We start from the raw sequence: 21,670 nt of genomic DNA on the forward strand, positions 1-21,670 counted from the left end.
TTAGCTATGTTAGCATGTTCTGTGTACAAAATCTAGGACGAGTATGCTATTTAACATGGCTATCACAAGCAAGTACAAAAGCCTTGCTGTTTTCAGGTTGCTTGTGCACTTTCCCATGAAGAACAAGTACACATGGCCCTTGCCATAAGCTCAAATAAAATGTATGTTGAAAAAACTTAAAATTCAAAAGCCAGTAAACAGGGGAACTACGGCTCATAAACATAAAGAAGTATGCTCTCATGTAAGTCCCTGCGGCTGCACTAATGTATAGCCAAAAGATGACTGTAAATCCATCTAATGAAAAGAGAAATTTGCACTAAAAGTGTTGCCTTTTACCCCAAGTTGTAAGCTGCAAGTCAAGAAAGTCACATTATCCTTCACTCTCTAAATTCCTTAAACAGAATTATTGTATTAGCAGCATCTATTAGACAAACATCAGTCACACTTTTATTTAAATAATCTGAGGAGATACCAGTAAAGTGTAAGTAATCCCTTGGGAATATCTTCTATTTTCAATGTACAGTATCATCTTATATGGCTTATTTTATGCAACTGAGTATAGCCTAACAGCTTTCCAATAATCTCCTTCAGGTACCTATCTGCAAATATATACATTGACTTGTATGGCCACAAAAGAATAAATAGTACTGCAAAATTAAAAGTAGGGCTAATATTAAATTTATTGCAAAAAATAATCTAAGGCATAGATTAGCTAAATATTCATGCACTATTTACATCTTATTATTCATATGCACAAAACTGCAGCTTTTGAGATGCCAATATAAATCATTATTTTGTGTAATTACACAACAGATGATTTTGAGTTTTGTAGTTCCGATTAGATTTCTTAAGGAAAACTTCCCAGGAAATCAGTGGGAGTTTCACTTAAGAACTTTCAGACTTATCAGAAACTTGGATCCAAACCATACGTTTATTTTAGTCAGCTAAAATATATCCCTGGCATACTATATCTTTTGAGATATAGAAAGGCAGAAAGAAGGAAGGTCTGCACACTCAAGGAAATGAGTAAAAATAAAGATGAAGAAAAATGTTTTAAGAGTAAAAAGAAAATGAGGGAGAGGAGGTAAAATCAAAGCACAAGTTTCTGTGAGCAAGATATGCCTTCCTTTGATTAGGAGCCAAGTAAAGCTGGGAAGAACTGAAGGGTTTAATGTACATAGAGCTTTACTCAGGTTATGCATCAATCACATGGGGAGACAGGTTAGACAGTTAGATCTGGGACTGCTTCTAAAGCTAAAAGGTATTAGGTCTCAAAGGCACATGCCCCAGCAGCACAAACGTAGGCAGGTATTATCACTCAAAAAGCCCATTTTCATTAAAGCAGCCCTTAACAGTGAGAACATACCTTAAAAATAGTTCAAACATAATTAATGTTCTCTTTCTATTTGTTACTGAATAAAACAGCCTAATCTTGGGGAAAAAAAGGCAACCACATAAATGTGCCTTGGTTCTGAGTCAAAAAGAAAGAGATAATGAAAAACGTACTTATTGGGAATAAATTTGGAACAATAATAAAAGAACTCTTATAATAAAAATCAGAACATCTTTAGCTACATTTTAGCTACATCTGTAACACTACACTCTTTACTTACCCATAATTTTCAGCTGAACCATTGACTATATGATCTGCCCATGAACTTGCACCATTGTAACACCTTTACAATGCAGTTAAAATAAAAAAGTGTTATAAAGAAACACATGTATTATTAATAGCACTCTAATTTATATGGCATGTCCACTTCTCAATAAAATGTGAAGCTTTCCAAACATTTCACATCATCTCTTAGATACGGGACAAAAAATGATTCTTTTACTTCAGATACCAAGAGACAATATATTCAGGCACCTTAACCCACCTATGCTAGAACATGTGCAAATCACCCAATATTTGATTAAGAAGCTTCAACTCTGTATCTGGAGTTCCAGATTTTCAGGGTATAGCATTCAAACTGTGGTTATCCTGCTGCTCAATGATCTTCAATATAACAGTGGGTGAGAAGCAAGACTGGGATTTTCAGAGAAGATCAAGGGACTATGGTGTTCCCAAGTTGAATACAAGTCTCCCTTTGACTTCATTAAAAATTGCAGCAAAATTCTGCAGGACAAAGTGTTTAATGGCCTGAATATAGTTATCAGAGGGTTTTCAGCGAATTTGTTCCCAGGGACCATAGCAGATGCATGAAAGATCTCTTGCATAACCTCATTTTTTCTTAACTTCTCAGGTTTCAGAATCCGAAGTTTTGAGATATGCTCATTAACTACATGATCTCACTCCTCAGGGTCTTTATGCTGAGGGAAGGCAAGAATGCAGAATACATTAACGTCATTTAGCTGCTCTTGCTTATTCTATGTTTTTTGAAACATTCGTAGCTAGATCAATGACAAGATGAAAGTTGTTTAGATCAGTGTAATTTAGATTAGATTTACATTTAGTTTAATCTAAGTTAGAACACAACTGCAGAAAGACAGGTGTATCTTTACACTTTCCCTGATCATATGTATCATTAAAACTGCAGCCTATGCCTCCAGTCAGCCAGGATTTTAGGAGAAACTTTCTTTAAAACTGCTGTTATTATGGGCACAATAAACACATAAGCAAGGCTTCAAAACTGCAGTTTATTTTATTCATAGTAATGAAAGAAAAACCAATTCTTGTGCCTTGTTTTACCTGCTCCTGTACTGTATAAAGAGATCACATACTGACTTAAAAACATGCACAGATCCAATTCTACAAAGGGATAGGAAAATCAACTTGCTTCTCTCTTTGCATTTCTTTCTTTTTGAACCTTTTACACATGAAATACTGTTTCCAAATAGCGATTTCCAGCTGTACTCCAGAAGTTTTCAGATTACACTTTTGATTTTTGTTATATTATCTTCACTGTGATATATCATGTGGAAGAAAAACAGTACTTCTGGTTCCAGCACAGCAAACACTCAAAATCATCCTGAAGACTTTTCATCCTTTTTAAGTCAGTATGAGTATGAACATGTCAAAACTTGAGCACTCTAAATCACTCAAGATATTAAAAGAAATGAATTGGGGTTTTTTAATTTTCCTCTAACAACTCACCATGACTGAAAATGTTTGCCATTAGAAATATGCTGCTTTTAAGTGGGGAAAAGCTTTCAGTTATATCAAATTCCTCTGTACTATTCAGTTCTCCTCCTACATCTTAAAATGAACCTTTTGTTTTTCTTTTTTTCTGAAGTTAGAGTTACTCTTCACACAAAAAATCCAGAGTGAAGACGATGCTGAGCTAAAAGACAAAGCATCACTCAAAGCTCTGGAGATTGGCTGGTCTATATTTGAAAAATGCTGTATATACTGCCACGGAAATTTAAATATCATCAGTCTAGGTGAATTAAGAATTTTAGATTCTTCAGGAAAAAATGTATTATTCATCTTTATCTATTTTTATTACAGAAATAAAAATACCTTTCAGGAGTATAGGTTGTGTCATCGTAATATGTATTAGGCACTCTTCTCTCATGCCTACTCCTCCTGAATATGAAATAAACAGCACAGATATTTCAGACATTTTAAAGGATGCTAATTTTAGGATGTTTTCCTATACTGTACTTTTAGTATAGCAATGAACATAGAACATGATTACCTACTACAAGTTCAGCAATATCTTCTGAATGTATTTCTCCATATACAGGTAATTTTAAACTTCTACTTTCAAATTATTTTCAGATACCAATAACATCATATTAAGGACAAATGACACACGATCATTTCACAGGAGTGAAAATTTATATCAGTGTCAAAATAGGATTTAAGCAAGAATGAAATTTCACCAAGAGCAGGATATGGATGCTACAAAATTCCTGACTGTTAAAATGAAAGCCAGAAAACAAAATGGAAGAAGTTTGTTTCCTTAAGTGATACATCAGAAATTTTCATTTCATGCGAGATGTGCAGAAGCCACCTTAAACTGTCTTGCAAACTCAAATGTCACAGGTTAAGTGAAAAAAAAATAAAATACCACAGAGCCTGGTGTTCTCAGTGACTAATCTGAGCTATGAGAGAGAAAAGTTGAGAACAAATTTCATGCTGTGATACTTTCAGCAGATTTTTCTTTGGGAAGAACTACTAATATTGGTAGGAAAATAGCATAGTTTTATTTAAAAAACAACTCAGATAAAAATCTTGAGAACATTCTGTTCTTAAGATCACATGTATGTCAGCCAGTTTAAAATGGGGCAGTGTCAAATTATAAACCAGCACGTGTAACTCTAGCAAAACGTGAACTGGGGCTACACATAAAAATGCAAATAAAGCTCTATATGCTCAGCCACTATGGCTCACATGCATTCAGTCTGAGTAGTTCCAGCAGTATGAACTGATATTAGCTAGTGCTACCACACTATCACATTAACAGCCAAGGAAAATTGGTGTGGGATACAGAGCTACAGGGCGTTCTTGAGAAAGTCAAAGGACCAAAGGGCACTGAAGTCACTGACGCTGTGCCTGTGCTTCTTGTCTTTCTCAGGCAATTGCTATAACAAGCATCTTGTCAATGCCACCTCCATTTCCTTTGGAGGGAAATAGGCAGACTACTTCAAAATGAAGGAACTATCATAAAAAATGTCAGAATAGCACTGTCAAAGAATGAATTCAGAAACCAAAGTTCTTGATAATGGAAATCCATCCTAGAACTAATTTACTACAGAATATTGAATTTGATAGGCAATAACTGAAACAAATACAAGTAAGAGCAAAGATGAAAATGAACCAAGTAGCTACCTCTTCGAGGAAAAAAAAAAAAAAAAAGCTGCTTGAGATCAGAAGAGTACATGAGTGGCTGTGTATAACTATCAGATAAGCAGTGAAGAGGCGAAGTCATTTTGATTGATACATCTGCATGACCTCTTGGCTGCAGGACATCCACATTGGTGGACTCACAGTGATTTAACTCCATCAGTGAATGCCTAGCAGGAGAACAATGTTTGAGATTTTGATAACAGTGAAAACTGAAAATAGTTATTTCACATTTCAAAAAGTGAAAGAAAACAGGAAAAGATGTGGCTGCTTGTTATCACTATGACGCTGACTGAGTAGAAGCAGCTAAGAAGAGGGGACTAGCGCTCTGACTTGAAACAAGCATTAAGCTGGAAAAAATGGGCAAAAAGTGTGAAGAGAGGTGAGGAACTGCTGACTAAGAAGCAGTTTTTCATATATTTCCAAAATATAAAGAGGAGAAAGTTACTTAGATTTCTTCAGGGGACAATGAGAAAATGGATAAACATTATGCTTTAAGAGATCCTTTAATACCTAGAGAAATATTCTCAGAACTTGAAAAGACAAACTGGATGAAAAACTAGCAAAAATGATAGTAATGATGGAGTACTCAGAGAAAAGATAATACAAGAAGCCTGGATTGAAGAGGACCAGACAATCCACGATGGGTTCCTAGGCCCAAGAAATCTCAAGATGCTGCTCTAACGAGGAGCTGGGGACATTTAATTTCATCTCAGATTTTCCTCTGTGACCCAGGAGGTATTAGTACTGATGAACCTTCACTTAAGCAAGGTTCTGGAAAAGATTTATTTCATCTTACTGCTGAAATCTTGGCTTTTTCCTCTTTATGATCACTTTACTACACATCTTGCTCTTTATTTTGTTGACTTTTTTTTTTTTTTTTTTTTTTACAAACAAATTTCTGTAGAAACAAAGATGAAGATTTGCAAGTCAAGATCCCCAAACTAATTTGATAATAGCTTCTAGATATCAGCAATATCTAATACAGCTATCAATCTGAAACAAGTTCAGATAAACTAATGCAAATGCCAGTAAAAAACTAAGGCAAGTAACAGTAATTAAAATTAACTATTGTAAAAGCATGAGCAGATTTCATCACACATTTTCAAAAAACAAAATAAAAATCCTCTATTTCACATGGTTTTTATATGTAAAGCAAACTATTAAGTACACACTTTCTTCACATTTCACATAAAAAAATATCATTTCAAAATATATGTTTACCTGAGTTCTAAAGCTTATAATGTCTATTATATTATAGCTTTGGACGATTTTTAAAAAGCATTTGTTTAGAAGGGATAAGGTGCTCTAAGACTTTTGGATTCTGTTTCTGTATCCAAAATGAATTTTAAACCAATCATAAAAAAGGTTATAAATGCTTTGAATCCAGAGCAAAAATTAATAAAATTCGCAGTGAAACTTCTATCCAGATGGAAGTGATGATTTTAATATATTAAGAGTTCTTTAGAGCTTGCTATGGAAAATGTTATAAAGAGCTTGTTATGACGGCTGGTATGGCTATTTGAGATCTGAAGCCACCATCTCCTTTAAAGTAGCTTACAGTTTATCAGATTTAAATCATCCTTATTTCTATTCACACACAAACATTTGTCAGTTTTGCAGTATTTGCTGAAATAATCACAGTGGGACTTTTAACATTTGTAGTGCAAGAACAGCATGACGTATTTCATATCTTATAAGCCACTGCATTTCAACCATAATTATTTCACAGAAATCATTATGGGTTTAACTTCTCGCTACACTACTTTTCAGATAAAAACAGGAACAATGATGCTCTGTAATCACACACAATGATTATGAATGTATACAAGTACTCATTAGTTACAGAATAAGTACTATATAAGTATCTACAACATAAGCTTGTACATTTCACTCTATTTTCCATTTAAACAAAGTATGAGATTTCAGAAAGACTCAATTTCTGTGCACTTTGAGGTAGATAAGCATTTCCTCAGTATTTTAAAAAGAATAATAAGCACTGTAAGCACTTTGGAAAATTCCAGCAAAAATAAAGGTTATACAAAGACCTTTGCAATCAATAACCATATAACCTAATGTAAGAAATTGACTTTTATAAATAAAACTCCTCAGCTACTCTTAGGATTTTGCCATAGTCTCAAGCAGGCAGTCTTAAGTACGTACATATTCACAGAGAAGCATAAAACACCTTCATAGTGTGTGTTTATTAGTTAAAACATAGATCATATTCTTAATTTGGAAACCAAACGCAGTACTGCCAAAATATAAGGGGTAGAAGTGAAAATATGCTCCACATCAATAATACCTCTCAAGATCATAGTAAGCACCCTCAGAATAGGTACGGCACATCTTACGGGAGCGAAGTAATCTGATTGCATCTTCACAAAAAAGAGGATATATTGTGTGATCCTGGCTGCCAAAACATAAAGGGTGAACACAATGAAAAGCAACACAAAGATGAAACAAGGACAACACAACAGGAAAAGAAAGGAATTTCATCAACAGAAACACTTGAAGAATACTCAGCTGGAAATCTGGTGTATTTAGCAAACTTACTGCTACTCCAAAATATTAAAGTATTTTAGCCTGCAGCAAAGACTATGAGACAGGTATCAAGATTACTCTCAGGTAATCTGGACAGGTCCCAGATTTCTCTCTTGAAACATTTAACACAGCCCATACACGTATTAGATTTTCTATGTTAAATTCACAGTATTTGCAGATATTTGTGTTGGTTGACTTAAATATTTTCCTTATTGACTTCTAAAAAGATATTGGGATGATGGCACCATGTTAATATATCACCAATTACAGACTAGTGGCAGTGAAAAAAATGTTAAAAAGGTAAAGAAGAATTACTCAGTTACCTGTCTACATAGTATGTTAGATATTAAGTATAGCTGATATTGTGTGGGTACTTCTAAGTTTTCTACCACTACACAAAGACTGACAAAAGCAGAAGTGGAAATGTAGGTACATAGAAGTACATGCATTATCCACACAGAGTCACACAGTGGAAAACATATACCTGGCATCTCTGTGATGGTGATCTGTGGACTGGGTGTACCAGGAACGAGGTAAAGTAACATAATGACTGAGCAGATGGCAGAAAGAAAAATACAAATGAGACAATGAGATGGAGAAGGAATGATACACTTCACAATACAGAAGACACAAAAACCTGCATACACAAGGGCTACAAAAGTATTGTATAAGTGTACATACAATTACGTAGAGTTTCACACATTTATTCTGAGAAGTAAGAGACAGGAGCACGTGGATAGTTAAAACTTTTTTTTTTTTTGCATTATTTGGGTTGGGAAAAAATGTATTCCTGCAAACAGTCTCATGAAGTTATATTACCCATTCTCTTGCTTAAAGGCAGCGATAACTCCAACATATATATTTGGCAGCAGCTTACCTAGTCTGTCTGAAATGCTATCATCATTGGGAATGCTGCCAGTTTGCTGCTACATAGCTAGCTCCAGAGCTTACTATTTCTGATGGTGAGATTCCTTAATATTTACCCTATATATGATGAACCTACATGAAGGCTCCCTTAGTATTCAAATAATTTACGAAGAAGTAAAATAAGTGTAACAGAAAATGCCAGAAAGGAAATCCATACATTTTGTTTGTACTCTCAAAAAAGTAATATATATATATATATTTAAATATTTATCTCTCTACTGCAGCACTAAATATTCTTCTATTATAAAAATAATGTCATTTCTCTTTTAGTACGAATATATGCAAACAGTATTTTTTTAAACAGTGTTTCTCCAATTTACAAAGAATTATTAGAATGCAAAAGTTCCTGCTCTACAGCTCCACTAAAGTTGTTTTTTTTAAAGTGATGTCTTACAACTAAAGTGCACATTAGAAGTGCCAAGAAATTTCACAAAAAACACTGAAAACCTCACATTTATCCCCCAGTTTATTTCTCATGTCTTAATTTGTTTTAGTAATCAGACAAGCAGTAATCACACAAATTGTTACAAGTAGCTGTATTACCTACACATATTATCTTCTCCTTTGTGCATGGATAAAATATATAACCAGCTATGTGTATTTTAAGATAATGATATATATAGTACAACAGATCTTTGTGCTCACTGCTTGCAAAATAATTGCAAAATTTTATAGCCTCCACTATAAAATGCTTTTAACTTAAGTCCTTGCTTACAGTGTGATTGCAGACAAATTGTTAGAAGAACAAGGAGCCACACACAATCCACTGGAGCCCAACAAGGCACATTAATTTGAAAATTAGAGATGAGACTTTGTATAGTGCCCTGAAAACCAGAACCAGTCTACCCATAACTTGGCAGTCATTATGCTTTTGAGAAGCAGTAAAAAATTTAATTTCATCCTGTTCTTAATATTTCCTTTAGAATATATGCACACCCACAGGAAGAACAATTAAAGAAAAATGCAGGAATCCACCCCACAGCAGCTACGGTAAGTGCAAGCAAGGCAAACGTGCATACAGTCTATTTGCACCACAGTAACCACTGACAGGCTATGTTCACATGAAAGCCCTTAAATGATTTACATGAAATGCTGGAATTAACACTGCAAAGCTTTTGCAAATATTACATTAGTAAGTAATTAGTTGCTTCTAGCTCATAGATGGCAGTTTAATGCTAACATTTCACTTGCACTTCCCTTTTCTCTTTCCAGAGAACTGCTGACAAATTTTCTTGATAGTCTTCCAAAATCAAACAAATACAATATAGTCAAAGAGTTAAGAACAAATCTTTAAGCCAAACTGCAACTTCAGGCAGGGTTACAGAGCATTAATTTTTAATTATTCCTATTGAGAAGTACAATTTCTCTCTCCTTACAGCTCACAAGGAACACCCCAGATTGTTTCCTTCACCTACTGGTATTCGAATGAAACACCACCAGTAAATGCTCTTCAAATCCCCACTCTGTCATCTTAAATGCCTGATCTCTGGTATCAAGTTTTTTCCCAGCACTTGCAGAAACACAGGACTCTAGTGCTCTTACCAAGTTCTGAGACTTTTGTTTGTGATGTTCAATCTTTCAGGTTTTTCAATTCAAAAACTTAGAACAGAGTAAGCTGCTATTTAAATGCAACCATACATAGTCTAATATGTAATAACCTTTAACAAGTTTAATATATGCTTTCTTACCACTCAGAGCTCTTCTTGTCTATCTTGTCTGTATGGAGACTACAAGTAAGATTCAGTTTACACTTGACCTGGTCCTCCAGCAGTGCTACTTGCTTACAATTTTCCCTGTTCTTTCTTTAGAGCAAATGCTATACACTATCTAACTGATAAAATATAATTCCTTACTGTATGTTCTTAAAAGCACAACATAACAAATAACTGTAGGGAACCTGCTTTTACAGGGGACTAGAAGATCTCCAGAGGTCCCTCCCAACCCCTGCAATTCTGTGATTCTGTAACACTCAGTCTGAATTAGTTCTACACATTATAAAACAAGTCATACATCATACAACAAGAATATGTAGCCTAAAAAGCCTGTAGTATTTTATAGTATTTTATGATGCAGCATTCCCAGCTGCACAAATAATAATATAGGTATTGCTCATGTAAGCATGTCTCTTTCTTTCTCTGTTTCTCTGAAAATGGTTGGGACACCATATGACACACCACAATATTTTCAATAAGTTATGCATGCTTAGTATTGTAAAAAAAAAACAAAAACAAAAAAAACCTGCATGGAATGCATCTGTATGGAAGTCAGATTCATTGACATTGCATAGGTCAAAATATGACAGGATGCACATTAAGAGGCCACACAGAACACACACACTGTTCTGTAGTTTATATATTTTGGCTTGCAGTACAAAAGGTTTAAATGCTGTCTGTCTACTGATCATTCAGTCAACAGTCCACAATTTTTTTGTGATTTTATTAATACTTTATGTACTTAGCTTCAAATAAATTCTATAAATTTTTATGAGTATGTTAACAATGAAATACCAAAGCTGCCTGAGACTTCACTATTTCTCCCTGTTCAATACCAAGATATGGAAAAAATCCCTTTAGCCTAAACCACTTAAAATCATGATTTAAGTAAATTGTAATGTAGTAAAAACATGATTCAATTGATAGCTGTCATTAAGCTTTGCATTGTCTCAATGCAAAACAAATCCAGAAATGTTCTACAACTGAATGCAAAATAAACACGTCTTTGAACTGTTTGTGAAAATAACAATCTCCTGTGTACATACAGGGGGGAATGAATGGAAGATCACAGAGACATGGGTACATTTTAGACATAGCAGATCTTTAAAAAGATGGTAGACTTCAAAGATACTTTTATTTTGCTGCCTCCGTTTAGATCACACAGCCCTCATTTGCTACATGACAGCATTCAATAGCAGAAGTATGTCAAATAATAGTATGACAAAATGAAAATATAAGCCTGCAGCCTCAGAAATTTCTGAAACATTATAAATTTTGCTACAAAGATGATAATTTGCAGCAACTTATTTCACTTACATTAAAGCAATGAAATAAGTCTGATTAAGAAGCACCACAGCTTTTGCAGTATGACCAGTTACGTAAAGACACACAAACGTACTTTTTCCCCTGCATCAGGTGAAAACAAATTTCCATTAATCTCACAATACAGTTGCAGAGATATGGACAAGCACTATAATTTTCCCTTTTTGTTTCAGTGAACAGAAAGTGCTGACATAAATTTTTCTGTTATCACTCACCTACTTGTCCATCTCCTCACACTTTCTAAAAAAATCAGCAAATCATGAGGATAACAAAAAAGACATGAGTGATTCAGATTGTTTAACTTTAGTTTCCAGGAACAATCTATGCATAGCAGAACAGTCCTAGAAGCACTCCTGAAAACACATACATGTATGCAGAGTGCATCACTGTACAATCCAGTGTATTCCTTCCTGTTCTTACTGTGCAAGTACAGTTTAACTTGGTGCTGAGCTATTTCACTCAACAGTGAAGAAGAGGCATTATGACATTTGCTATTGCTTTCAATAGTTCTCACAATTTAATTAATGTTCTGGCTTCTGTATTAGAGTGGGGTGTTGACTCCCAAGTATTTACGTAGAAATGGAACAACTGGAGTACGCTGACATCCTACATTGTGCTTACTGAAAAGCCTGTAAGTAATTCTGAAAAAAGGCAAAATAAGATTTTCTGTCCCACCACTAGAGCCTGCATGAACTAAATTTGGTTGACACAAGAATCTTTTTCATTCTCTCAGTTTTCATCCATTATGATTATCTATTTTTTTCTAATGTATTTTAATTTACTTGAAGTTGTACACTAAGTAGATGGGCAACACTACTGTCCCTCCCTTTTTAGTAATACTTGTACATCTCTTCAACTGAACCAGCAAATCAAGTGCATGACAAGCACAAATTATTAAGATTGCTAACAAAACAGTTTCTTTTTTTTCTTTTTTTTTTTTTTCCTTTGTTTTTTTTTACTGGTATGAATTTCCCTCTTACCAAATACATACAAACTAGTCAAGTTAGAATTTTCTAAACATCCAGAAACATTGAAAAGCAGGAATTAACTTTATCAAATTGCAGAGAAAGAAAAAGGTGGCTCTTTGGGCTGATTGGTAGGATTTTATTTTTTTTTATAAAAGAGGCATTGAAGAAGAAAGGAGATGTGAGAGCTGGCATATGAATTTTTGGGGCATTTTGAATGTCTGATAATAACTTGACCCCCTACTTTGAGTACCCAGAAAGGACAATACAATTCTGACATTTTTGGTAATAAAGGAATCAATATAACTTTTAACTCTAGCTCTATCCTGCCAACCAAAATCAATGTATGAATCAAAAGCAATGTGTTGAGTCTGGTGCTTGACATTAAAATTATCTCCAAATAAATAAAAAATGTGTGTCTTCCTGCTATCTTAATAATTCGATTTTCACTTCTAACTTTGATTTTGAGGGACCATTACATTGCAATCAGGCTCAAGGTCACTAGCCCTTCTCACATACAGTCGCATAGTACCTTACACCTTAGTACCATGTATGTTAGACATGTATCTGGAAAAGGAAGGAACAAGAGCTCTTATATCTATACTCAGTCATATTTAAACTTAGCAACTGAGAATGTCTGCAAGAATGTACTTTTTCAAAGTCCCGTTTTTACAGACATCTCCAAAGGATAAATGGACTGTGGAAACAGCAAATCATCAGAGCAGTGGGAAAGCAAAGTATGATTTTGTTTCACAAAGGTTAAATATGGAACAAAACAAGAATGGCAAGTAGAAAGATTATAAACTTGTTTAAAACTTCAGTTTTTACACTTCTACAAACTGATTTCAGCGGTTTCAGAATATTATTGAAGAGTTATTTCAATGACTTGTGCATGCACAGTGCTTTTTATTACCTAACACTGACAGTATCAGACAAATATTCAGTAACATAATTTGAAGTTTAATAATCTTTCCACTCATAAAGTCAGTTAGTTAACAACAGAGAATAGAAAATATGATAAATTTTTTGGGACTAGTCTTTTTCTGTTCTTGTGTTGCCTAGAACCAAGATACTTCAGACACTATATGCTGAAATAGGTAGATGTAAGTTAGTCAGCAGTCTGACTTGCTAGATAATCATTCACCATGTAGAAATTGAGGAGAACTTTGGTGCTTTGGAAAATACAAACAACACATACACCTGTATTCAGCAATTCAGAATATACCTAACAAAGAAACATCTACTCATTGAGACTGATCACGTGAAAACTCAATACATTTGTCACCAACTTCAGACATTGTTTTTCTGATACGTTCGAAAAAAAAAACAGGTTTTCTTTCTTTAATCTAAACCAGTTCAGTAGGGGATATTTTTATTAAGTCATGGGAAAAGACTTTATTACTGTACTGCTGGCTAGTTTTCACTGCTGTGCATATATCTGGGAGGCAAACACACAGTAAACAATCCCAAGAATATTCCAGAAACAATATACCAGAAACAGTTTGGAATCCTTAAATTATTTCACTCTGCATGAAAATCATCTAGCCTCATCAATCAAGTGAATAACATTTTTCTGCAGCACAAACAGAAGTATCAAATACTTCAAAGGAGGCTTTCCTATGATATACTTGTAATGAATATGGTTAACATTTTGGATGACATTTCATTGCTTTTCAGTAACTTAATTTTTTGTCCACTTGACTTTTTTGGCCAAATTCAATTTAACGTTGCTTAAATAACTGTATGTATTTTATTTTTGGTACTCTTTTTTTCTAACTTATCTAATTAGGACAATATAATTATATATTTTTTCAGACTATTCTGTCTTACATTCTTTACAGTCAGTGATTATCACATCAATGTTCTTTAAGACACATTCACCTTTTCAGTTCAATAAAGTCAGCAAAAAATGCTGATGTCTTAAGTTGTTTGTATTACAACTTCCACACCAATTCTGTGCTTTGGTGTCACTTGAGGAATAATCTGTAAGAATCATCAGTAGAAGTATTAATTTCAAATAATACTAGCCACACAGGACTCACTTGAATTGCAAAATATACATGTATTATGCCTTGCTATCTACATTTATGAAATGCGATAATATCAGCCTGATTATAATCTACTTTATGATGCACAGATTTTCAGCTTGGAATATTACAAGGGGGAAGAAGTTCTAGACTAAATGTATAATCTCCTTTTTCCTTTGATTTCCTGGCATAAAGACAGTGAGGTGGGAAAGATAATTATTTTTGTAACTGCAGAAAGGCACTACTACACAAACCCAGCATAATTATCTACATTAACCAACTACATCTTGCAGTTTGGTTTTGTATCATTAAAACTCATACAAGTCAGTACAGTTTTGAAAGTTTGATCAGGCAAACCTTTACTTGTGGTAAGATGTGCTTCTAAACACAAGGACCCCAATTTCATTCTAGTACACATTGCCATAACAAGTTATTTTATCACCAAGTGGCTCATAATGTTAAGAAAAGAAAACACAGTACTAGAGTATATTTTCATTATGTCTGTTAATTGCAATGGGAGTATCACATTAATTGTGAACTCAAATTATCTCTTCATTCAGCAGCAAAAATGACCAAGTTCATTCTTAATTTCTATTTAAGATATTCTGCACTTATGGAATTTATTAATATAGTACAGAGAAACATTCCCAATAAAAAAGAAAAACTAAACAATTTATCATAGCTTGTTCAGTTTCCCTCTTTTCAAAGAGTTTTGTCAGCCTTGTGCACATTGTATATATTTTCTTAATGAGTAGGGAAATGTTCATCTGTGGGAAAAGGTAAGCAATTTGGTTACCTATTTTAGAGACACTCAGAAGTATTTCACACTAATGAGAGTAGGCTACAGCTGTGCTTAATGTCAGTCAGATAATTACCTCTCTCTGTCCGGGGAGTAGTGGTCATCTATTGCACGGTGTCTTTCCATTCGGTTCAGGGTATTGTAATGTGCCGCAGTAGACCGTGTCCCTCTTGGTCCCTGATCCACATTCCGACTAGGGATAAAAGAGAGCAGATTCTGAGTTCTGTAGCTGGACTACAACATAAAGTTGTTAGCAAACACGAGTTGGTTTACCTAATATATCTTTTATATAATTTCATACTCACGTAATTCATAGTTTTATTGTAATCTTTATTTTTGCCTATAGAAAAAAGTGCTAACTTAATGGTAGGGATATGATTTTTTGTTTTGTTCTGATACTCAACTCAATTATTTCATTAAAATGGTACACTTTAGACAAAAATTAGTCTTTCCAAAGAAGCACATTCAATGAAATTTACCTTCCTAGATGAAACATGCACTATAAAGAATTTTCCAAGAGTTTTGAGCTTGGTTATAATATAAATACGTAAACTGCAGTAAGACACGATGAGTACTGCTGGATTTCTGGCACAGTAAAGCCTGATTAAAAAAAAAAAAAAAATGGCAACAACAACAACAAAATCCTGTAATCTAAATAAAAGAGCAACATGAACTTCTGCCAGTAGCAATAGTTTATTTCCAGTAAATTAACTGGGTATGGGAATGGGCACCCTGCTCTGGGTTGTCCCTTCTTGAGCAGAGGTCGATGAGATGGACTCAGAGGTCTCTGCCAACCTCCACCATCCTGTAATTGCATTTCTTCACTTTGGCTATTATGAAGCCAAATAGTAAGTTAGAATCAGAGAATGGTTTAGGTTGGATGATCATTTTCAAACCAGGCCATTCTATGATTCTATTTCCAACCCCCTGCTATAGGCAGGGACACCTCCCTGTAGACCACGTTGCTCAAAGCCCCATCCAGCCTGGCCTTGAATGCTTCCGAGGAGGGGGCATTCACAACCTCTCTAAGCAACCTGTCCCAGTGTCTCACCACCCTCACAGTAAAGAATTTCTTCTTAAATATCTAGTCTAAATCTGTCCTATTCCAGTTTAAAACCTTTTCCCCTCATCCTGTCACTACCTGCCCTCATAAAAAGTCCCTCCCAGCTTTCCTGTAGGCTCCCTACAAAGGCCACTAGGTCTCCTTGAAGCTTTCTCTTCTCCAGGCTGAAGAGCCGCAGCTCCCTCAGCTTATGCTTGTAGGGGAGGTGCTCCAGCCCTCTGCTCATTTTTGTCGCCCTTCTCTGGACTTGCCCCAACAGCTCCATGTCCTTCTTGTGCTGGGAGTCCAGAACTGGACACAGTTCTGGAGTTCTCAGAATTCAGTTTACCAACTAAATTTTCTAATTACCATATTAGAAATAGGTGCAATTTTTCTACCTTTCGCTCTACAACATCTAGCCTGTAACTTTTCTGTACATGTTTTAATTACTTTATTTACACCAGAATTATGAATACCAAAATGGCTTTACTCGACAATTGCACTCTTTCATACACATTTTTACTCTGAAATGGTTACTGATGGTTCTCTTCTGCTGTTCAGCATCCAATTCTTATTCCTTCTTTCTCAACTTTAGTCTCTAATTCTTTTTCACAGTCTATCATTTCATCTCATTTCATTCAGGTTTAAAAAAAACGTAAAAAACAGCTATTTCTGTTTATAGTATTATCTTCTTTTACTCCATCCTTCTTTTGACTTAAACATTAAAGCTTTCTCAACCTGCCACTTTTTGCAAAACTTCCTAAATACCTGACTTTCATCTTCTGCAAACACAGTGAAAACTCCTGCCCAAACTACCAAACTATTAGCCTTGGTCCTGAAAATGCAGTACCATCCTGACTGCTCAAGTAGCTTTCAGTAAAATTGTATTTTTAGCTTACTGTTCTAAATAAATCAGTTCTCCTTTAGATTTCTCTATTATATCAGGCTATGACTTCATGCTGCCTTTAAACATCCTACACAAATGTATTTCTTGTACTTCAAATAAAGCTCTTTCACTCTGCTAAAGATGCCTTTGTTAGCTAGATTTGCTGTTTAAGGGGAAATGTCATACTTTGTCCAATTAAATTTGTTATATAAGGAAAATTTTTTTCCCATTTTATGTATCTACTCCTTTGGAACCTTCTTGCATTTGACAGAATGTGTATGGAGTAAAGCAATCTGATCTAGACCTTCCCTGGTACAAGTTGTGACCATTTCCTGCTATCCTATCATTTATCACTGAAATCGGCACCCCCTTCACTGAAACCTCCTTTAAGAAATTTGTAGGGAGCAACGAGATCTCCCCTCAGCTTCCTATTCATCATACTGAGCATCCCCAGTTCCCTGAGCCACTCCTCATCTGTCTGTTTTCTAGTCACTTGATCAGCTTCATTGCTCTTTTCTGAACATGTTCCAGAAAATCAGTCTTGTTGTAGTGAGGGGGCCCAATAGTAGTCGAGGTGCAGCCTCACCAGAGCCACTGGGCACACTGCTGGGTCATGTTCAGCTGGCTACTGACCAGCACTCTCAGGTCCTTTTCTGTTGGGCAACTTTCCAGCCACTCTTCCCCAAGCCAATACCACTGCATGGGATTGTTGTGAGCCAAGTGCAGGAAACAGCACCAGCTCATCAGTCCAACCTGTGCAGATCCCTCTGCAAAGGCTTCCTATCCTCAAGCAGCTCAACAGTCCCACCTAACTTGTTACTGTAGGAAGTGTGCACCTAATCCTCTCATCCAGATCACTGTTTTCTACCATCTTGCTTTTTCAAACGCCATCTTTGAAAAAGCTAAACACCATATTGCTCACTGTCTGACACATTCTAACCTGATCTAGAAACACACAGTCCACTGCATACATTAGTGAAAACATTACAAATCTTCTACTGCTTTATATAAGACTTGTCCTAACCTCTGCTAAAAGTAAAACCATGCAAACTGAGGGCTGCCATGTTATATAGCTATTCAAAATAATATTTTCTTTTCAGTTATTATGCCGGGTATCATTTGTGAATTTAAAGGGCCTCAAACTATATGCATTTATTAACAAGACGTTAAATGTAAAAATGTTTACAGCTCTTCCAAGTAGAACTAGATCTTCATTAGATTTAAAATAGGTGTTTCTGTACTCAAAAGACTATGCTGCTTCTTTTCTATGAAGTCTCATGTTCTAGCAACTCTATTCTCTGGGCTCTTAATGATTTGGGATATGGGCAGGGAAATATTAGATAAATAATGCATTTCACTGTGACATTATATGACATCATAGGAAACAGTTGAAGCTTACTCTGTAAGTTCCAAATTATATTTTAAATTCTAGTTTAAAATCAGGAAGGAAGGAAAGTTTCATGTAAACATTATCAACATACAAAATAGGAAGAAAATGAAAAGAAGGTTTTTCAATGGTGTTAGACAAGTCTTAATTACTAGCTTAGTTAAAATACACACAACACAGAAAATAAAAGAATTTTAAAAAGGGATTTTGACCATATTTATGTCTATCTCATGGCATCAAAGAACTGAGTTAGAAGGGACCCTTAAAAAACCCTTAAGAACTCTTAAATATCCAATAGGAATAACCCCAGCAGAGTTAGCATAGGCAGTTACTTAGCCTGAATTCAGTACCACTGAAAGCAGAATGGGCCTCTCTGTGTCTACTGCTTATCTAACTACCAGTATGTTTCATTTAAAATAAGGCTATGCTTATGTATGCTTTTAGATTTCAAGAAGAAACTTAATTTTCTACCTGCTAGCTATGAGATAATTTGGAATCCTAATACTTCTCTAAGGGAAAATGATAACAATCTCTGTTTGTTAAGGGAAATGGTAAGTAAAAACATAAGAGAATATGCAGCCAAAAGAATCTTAAACTAACAGAAAGAACAAAAATGAAAGAAAGAAACATAGAACACAAGGGAATTGGAATGGCTGTAAAAGAAAGGAATACACACACGTACCTTACTGGGAACACTGGATACCAAATCTTCAGTATTAAATGGAAACAGTGAACATTATCTTATTCCTTTTATTTCAGCTGAATTACAGGAACTGAAAACCTACCCATACATAGTAAAAAAAAGTGCTGGAACACAGGTTTAATTCCCCTGACAACTACATTCTGCTTCCTCTTAAGAAATCTTATCCATACAGATAAAGTTTTAATTATTTCTTAAAAAGTATACTGAACCAAACAGTTGTAATTATCCAAATTGGTCAGGTTAGAAGAATTGTCCTGATCTTGGTTTTACAAGACATCACAAACCTTCCAAATGAAGAGTTGATTTTTTTCAATATGAAACCATATGTATGACAAATTATTTTTGATGTTCTAAACGTTTGAAGAAGAAATGTAGAAAGAAAACTTCTATGTGAAGTATGGCACTGCCAGCATCTTAATTCTACACAGACAAAAAGATTGAAAACAGCCACTGATGAGAACAATGAGCTAGAACAGTGAGAAAATGTCAAACCATCAGAAAGTAAAAGGCATCTTCTAAATAGCTCATGAAAATAAAAATCTGGAGATGTATTTTTCTTTCTTTAGACATAAAATCAGATGAACTTCCAAACATCAATATAATGTAATAAAAACATTACTGACTTAATGCAGTTTTATAAGATCTAATCAATTTGTTCCCATTTTGAAAGTCAGGAGATTCTTTCCAGTATTTTTACAGAATCAATAGCACTTCAGTTTATATACCTACATGTTTCAATAACAATTTACCTTTGTGGGGGAGGGACACTGGGAGACCACGATCTTGTCCGTCCTATACTATCTCCACGGTGAGGGGACCCTGATCGAGAGCAATGATTAGATGACATAACTTGCTCCGGCACTGATAGCGTTGAACTTTGGAGATCTCTTCCATTATGTCGATAATCTAAAAAGAAAAGCAAATATTCCATTAATCTGAAGTTTCAATTTTTAATTTCCTACCACACCTGCAGCAGTTGTAAGCATGATAACTGATGGATTCTGATCAAGAATGTTGTCACATGTTTTTCTTGATTTTCTGCAATGAAAATATGTATGCAAATATTCCTGGTTTTATGTTTGATTCAAATAGAGTTATAGCTCCTACAGCTATACTTCAGAAGTGTAGTGATAAACACCATGCAACAATCTTGCAATTTAAAATAACTCGTGGTCAGTATGATGCATTAATAATAAAACTAGTTAAACAGACCTTTTTCCTTAGAATAACTTAAAAAAAAAAATTGTATTTTCTTTTTTATTTTGTATAATTAAAATTATATCATAAGAGTTGTGTAAAATATATAGTATAATGAAACTTTGCACAGAAATGTCCTCAAAACTAACCCAAAGTTCAGGTTTAAAAGTTGGGGTAGTAATATCTTCCAGGGAGATAAACATAGAGTTTGATTTCAAGAAAGATTTCTGTTTCCGATAATTAAAGAAAAAAATGAATCTTGCTTCCATTGTAGAGCTAATGTTGAATTAAGGCAATAGGAGACATGAAGTGTTCTAAGCAAAGCCTCCCTGGATTGAACAGTTTTAAAGGTTCCCACATGACAGTTTTACAAAGCATTTTAACAAAAATCTTTTTTAAAAAGCTGGATGTATTAAAGTAACTGTGCATCTTACTGTAGAAGTTTAATTCACTGGCCCAGGATACAGCACTCTCTGAAAACATGATACCAGATAAATAACATATTCAAGGAAGTTTTCACATATTTTGTGAGGATCAAGTTAACATGTGATTATAAGAAATGGAAGAATTGCATATTTTAACCTCATAATAACGCTTTGAAAAAATAGGTCTTCAAAAACCTCCTGACAGCTGTGACAGGTGAAATAAGTGACTTTTTGTTCTGAAGACAGTATTCAAGTAAAAAGTGATCAAAGAGATCCCCAATACTGGAAAATTCCAGCTTATAAGGCTGTAAGTATTTTCCAGTGAAAAACTTCTGAGATTCCAAAAGTATTTGGCTTTCTACCACATTACGCATAGTTTTCTTCCTGGAAATTTTTTGGTAAACAGATAAGCAAAACTTCATTACTTCATTGGATTTCATTCTTCCAAGAATACTCAATACTTCCAGCTAAGTATTTCTATTCACACAACCTTAGGACCAAGGATATACATCAATCAATCAACTTCTTCCCCGTACACGTAGATATAAGCTGAAGCACGTGCATGAGCACATGTGCGTATGTGTGTATATTAAAAGGGAAAGAATATCACACCATCATTGCAATCATTTTAGGACAATTGACCTTAAAGAACAGACATTTGTTTGTCACTTCACATCAATCAAGTAATGCTATGTAGCTGGGAAAAAAAGAAGAAAAAAAAAAGCTTCCCTTTTGCCAACGTGTCAAACTGTCAAACATTGAGAAGTAACAGGTTTGGTAAAGCAACCCGCTAAGAGGTTGAAATTCAACATCATCTTTCAATTCTGTGGAGTTAATATAGCTCTCTGCCTCATTTCATACTAAGTATTTTTACCAGCTAGAAATCAAAAGAACATAAAATGCAAAATCATTTGCAATCTCATAGTGAAAATAACTACATCATA

General features: G+C 34.6%; 1 protein-coding gene across 37 annotated transcripts in view; it reads right to left on the minus strand.

The window, feature by feature from the left end:
* RIMS2 (regulating synaptic membrane exocytosis 2) overlaps positions 1 to 21,670 on the minus strand; it is a 437,579-nt gene that overhangs the window by 132,273 nt on the left and 283,636 nt on the right. For 23 of the 37 annotated variants that reach the window (XM_042839685.1, XM_042839666.1, XM_042839688.1 and 20 more), the window contains 2 exons: positions 19,854 to 20,010; positions 15,163 to 15,279 (listed from right to left, as the gene is read on the minus strand). In XM_042839685.1, coding sequence (XP_042695619.1) covers positions 15,163 to 15,279; positions 19,854 to 20,010 — 274 coding nt within the window. Of the gene's footprint in view, positions 1 to 1,613; positions 1,677 to 3,460; positions 3,527 to 7,094; positions 7,203 to 7,817; positions 7,884 to 15,162; positions 15,280 to 19,853; positions 20,011 to 21,670 lie in introns of all 37 variants that reach the window. The other 14 variants (XM_042839675.1, XM_042839664.1, XM_042839668.1 and 11 more) reach the window with 2 other exon arrangements.

The sequence above is a fragment of the Centrocercus urophasianus genome, unplaced genomic scaffold (genome assembly GCF_019232065.1).
Source record: "Centrocercus urophasianus isolate 14NV4802_14NV808 unplaced genomic scaffold, USGS_Curo_1.0 seq_11, whole genome shotgun sequence".
NCBI classification, from domain to species: Eukaryota; Metazoa; Chordata; class Aves; order Galliformes; family Phasianidae; genus Centrocercus; species Centrocercus urophasianus.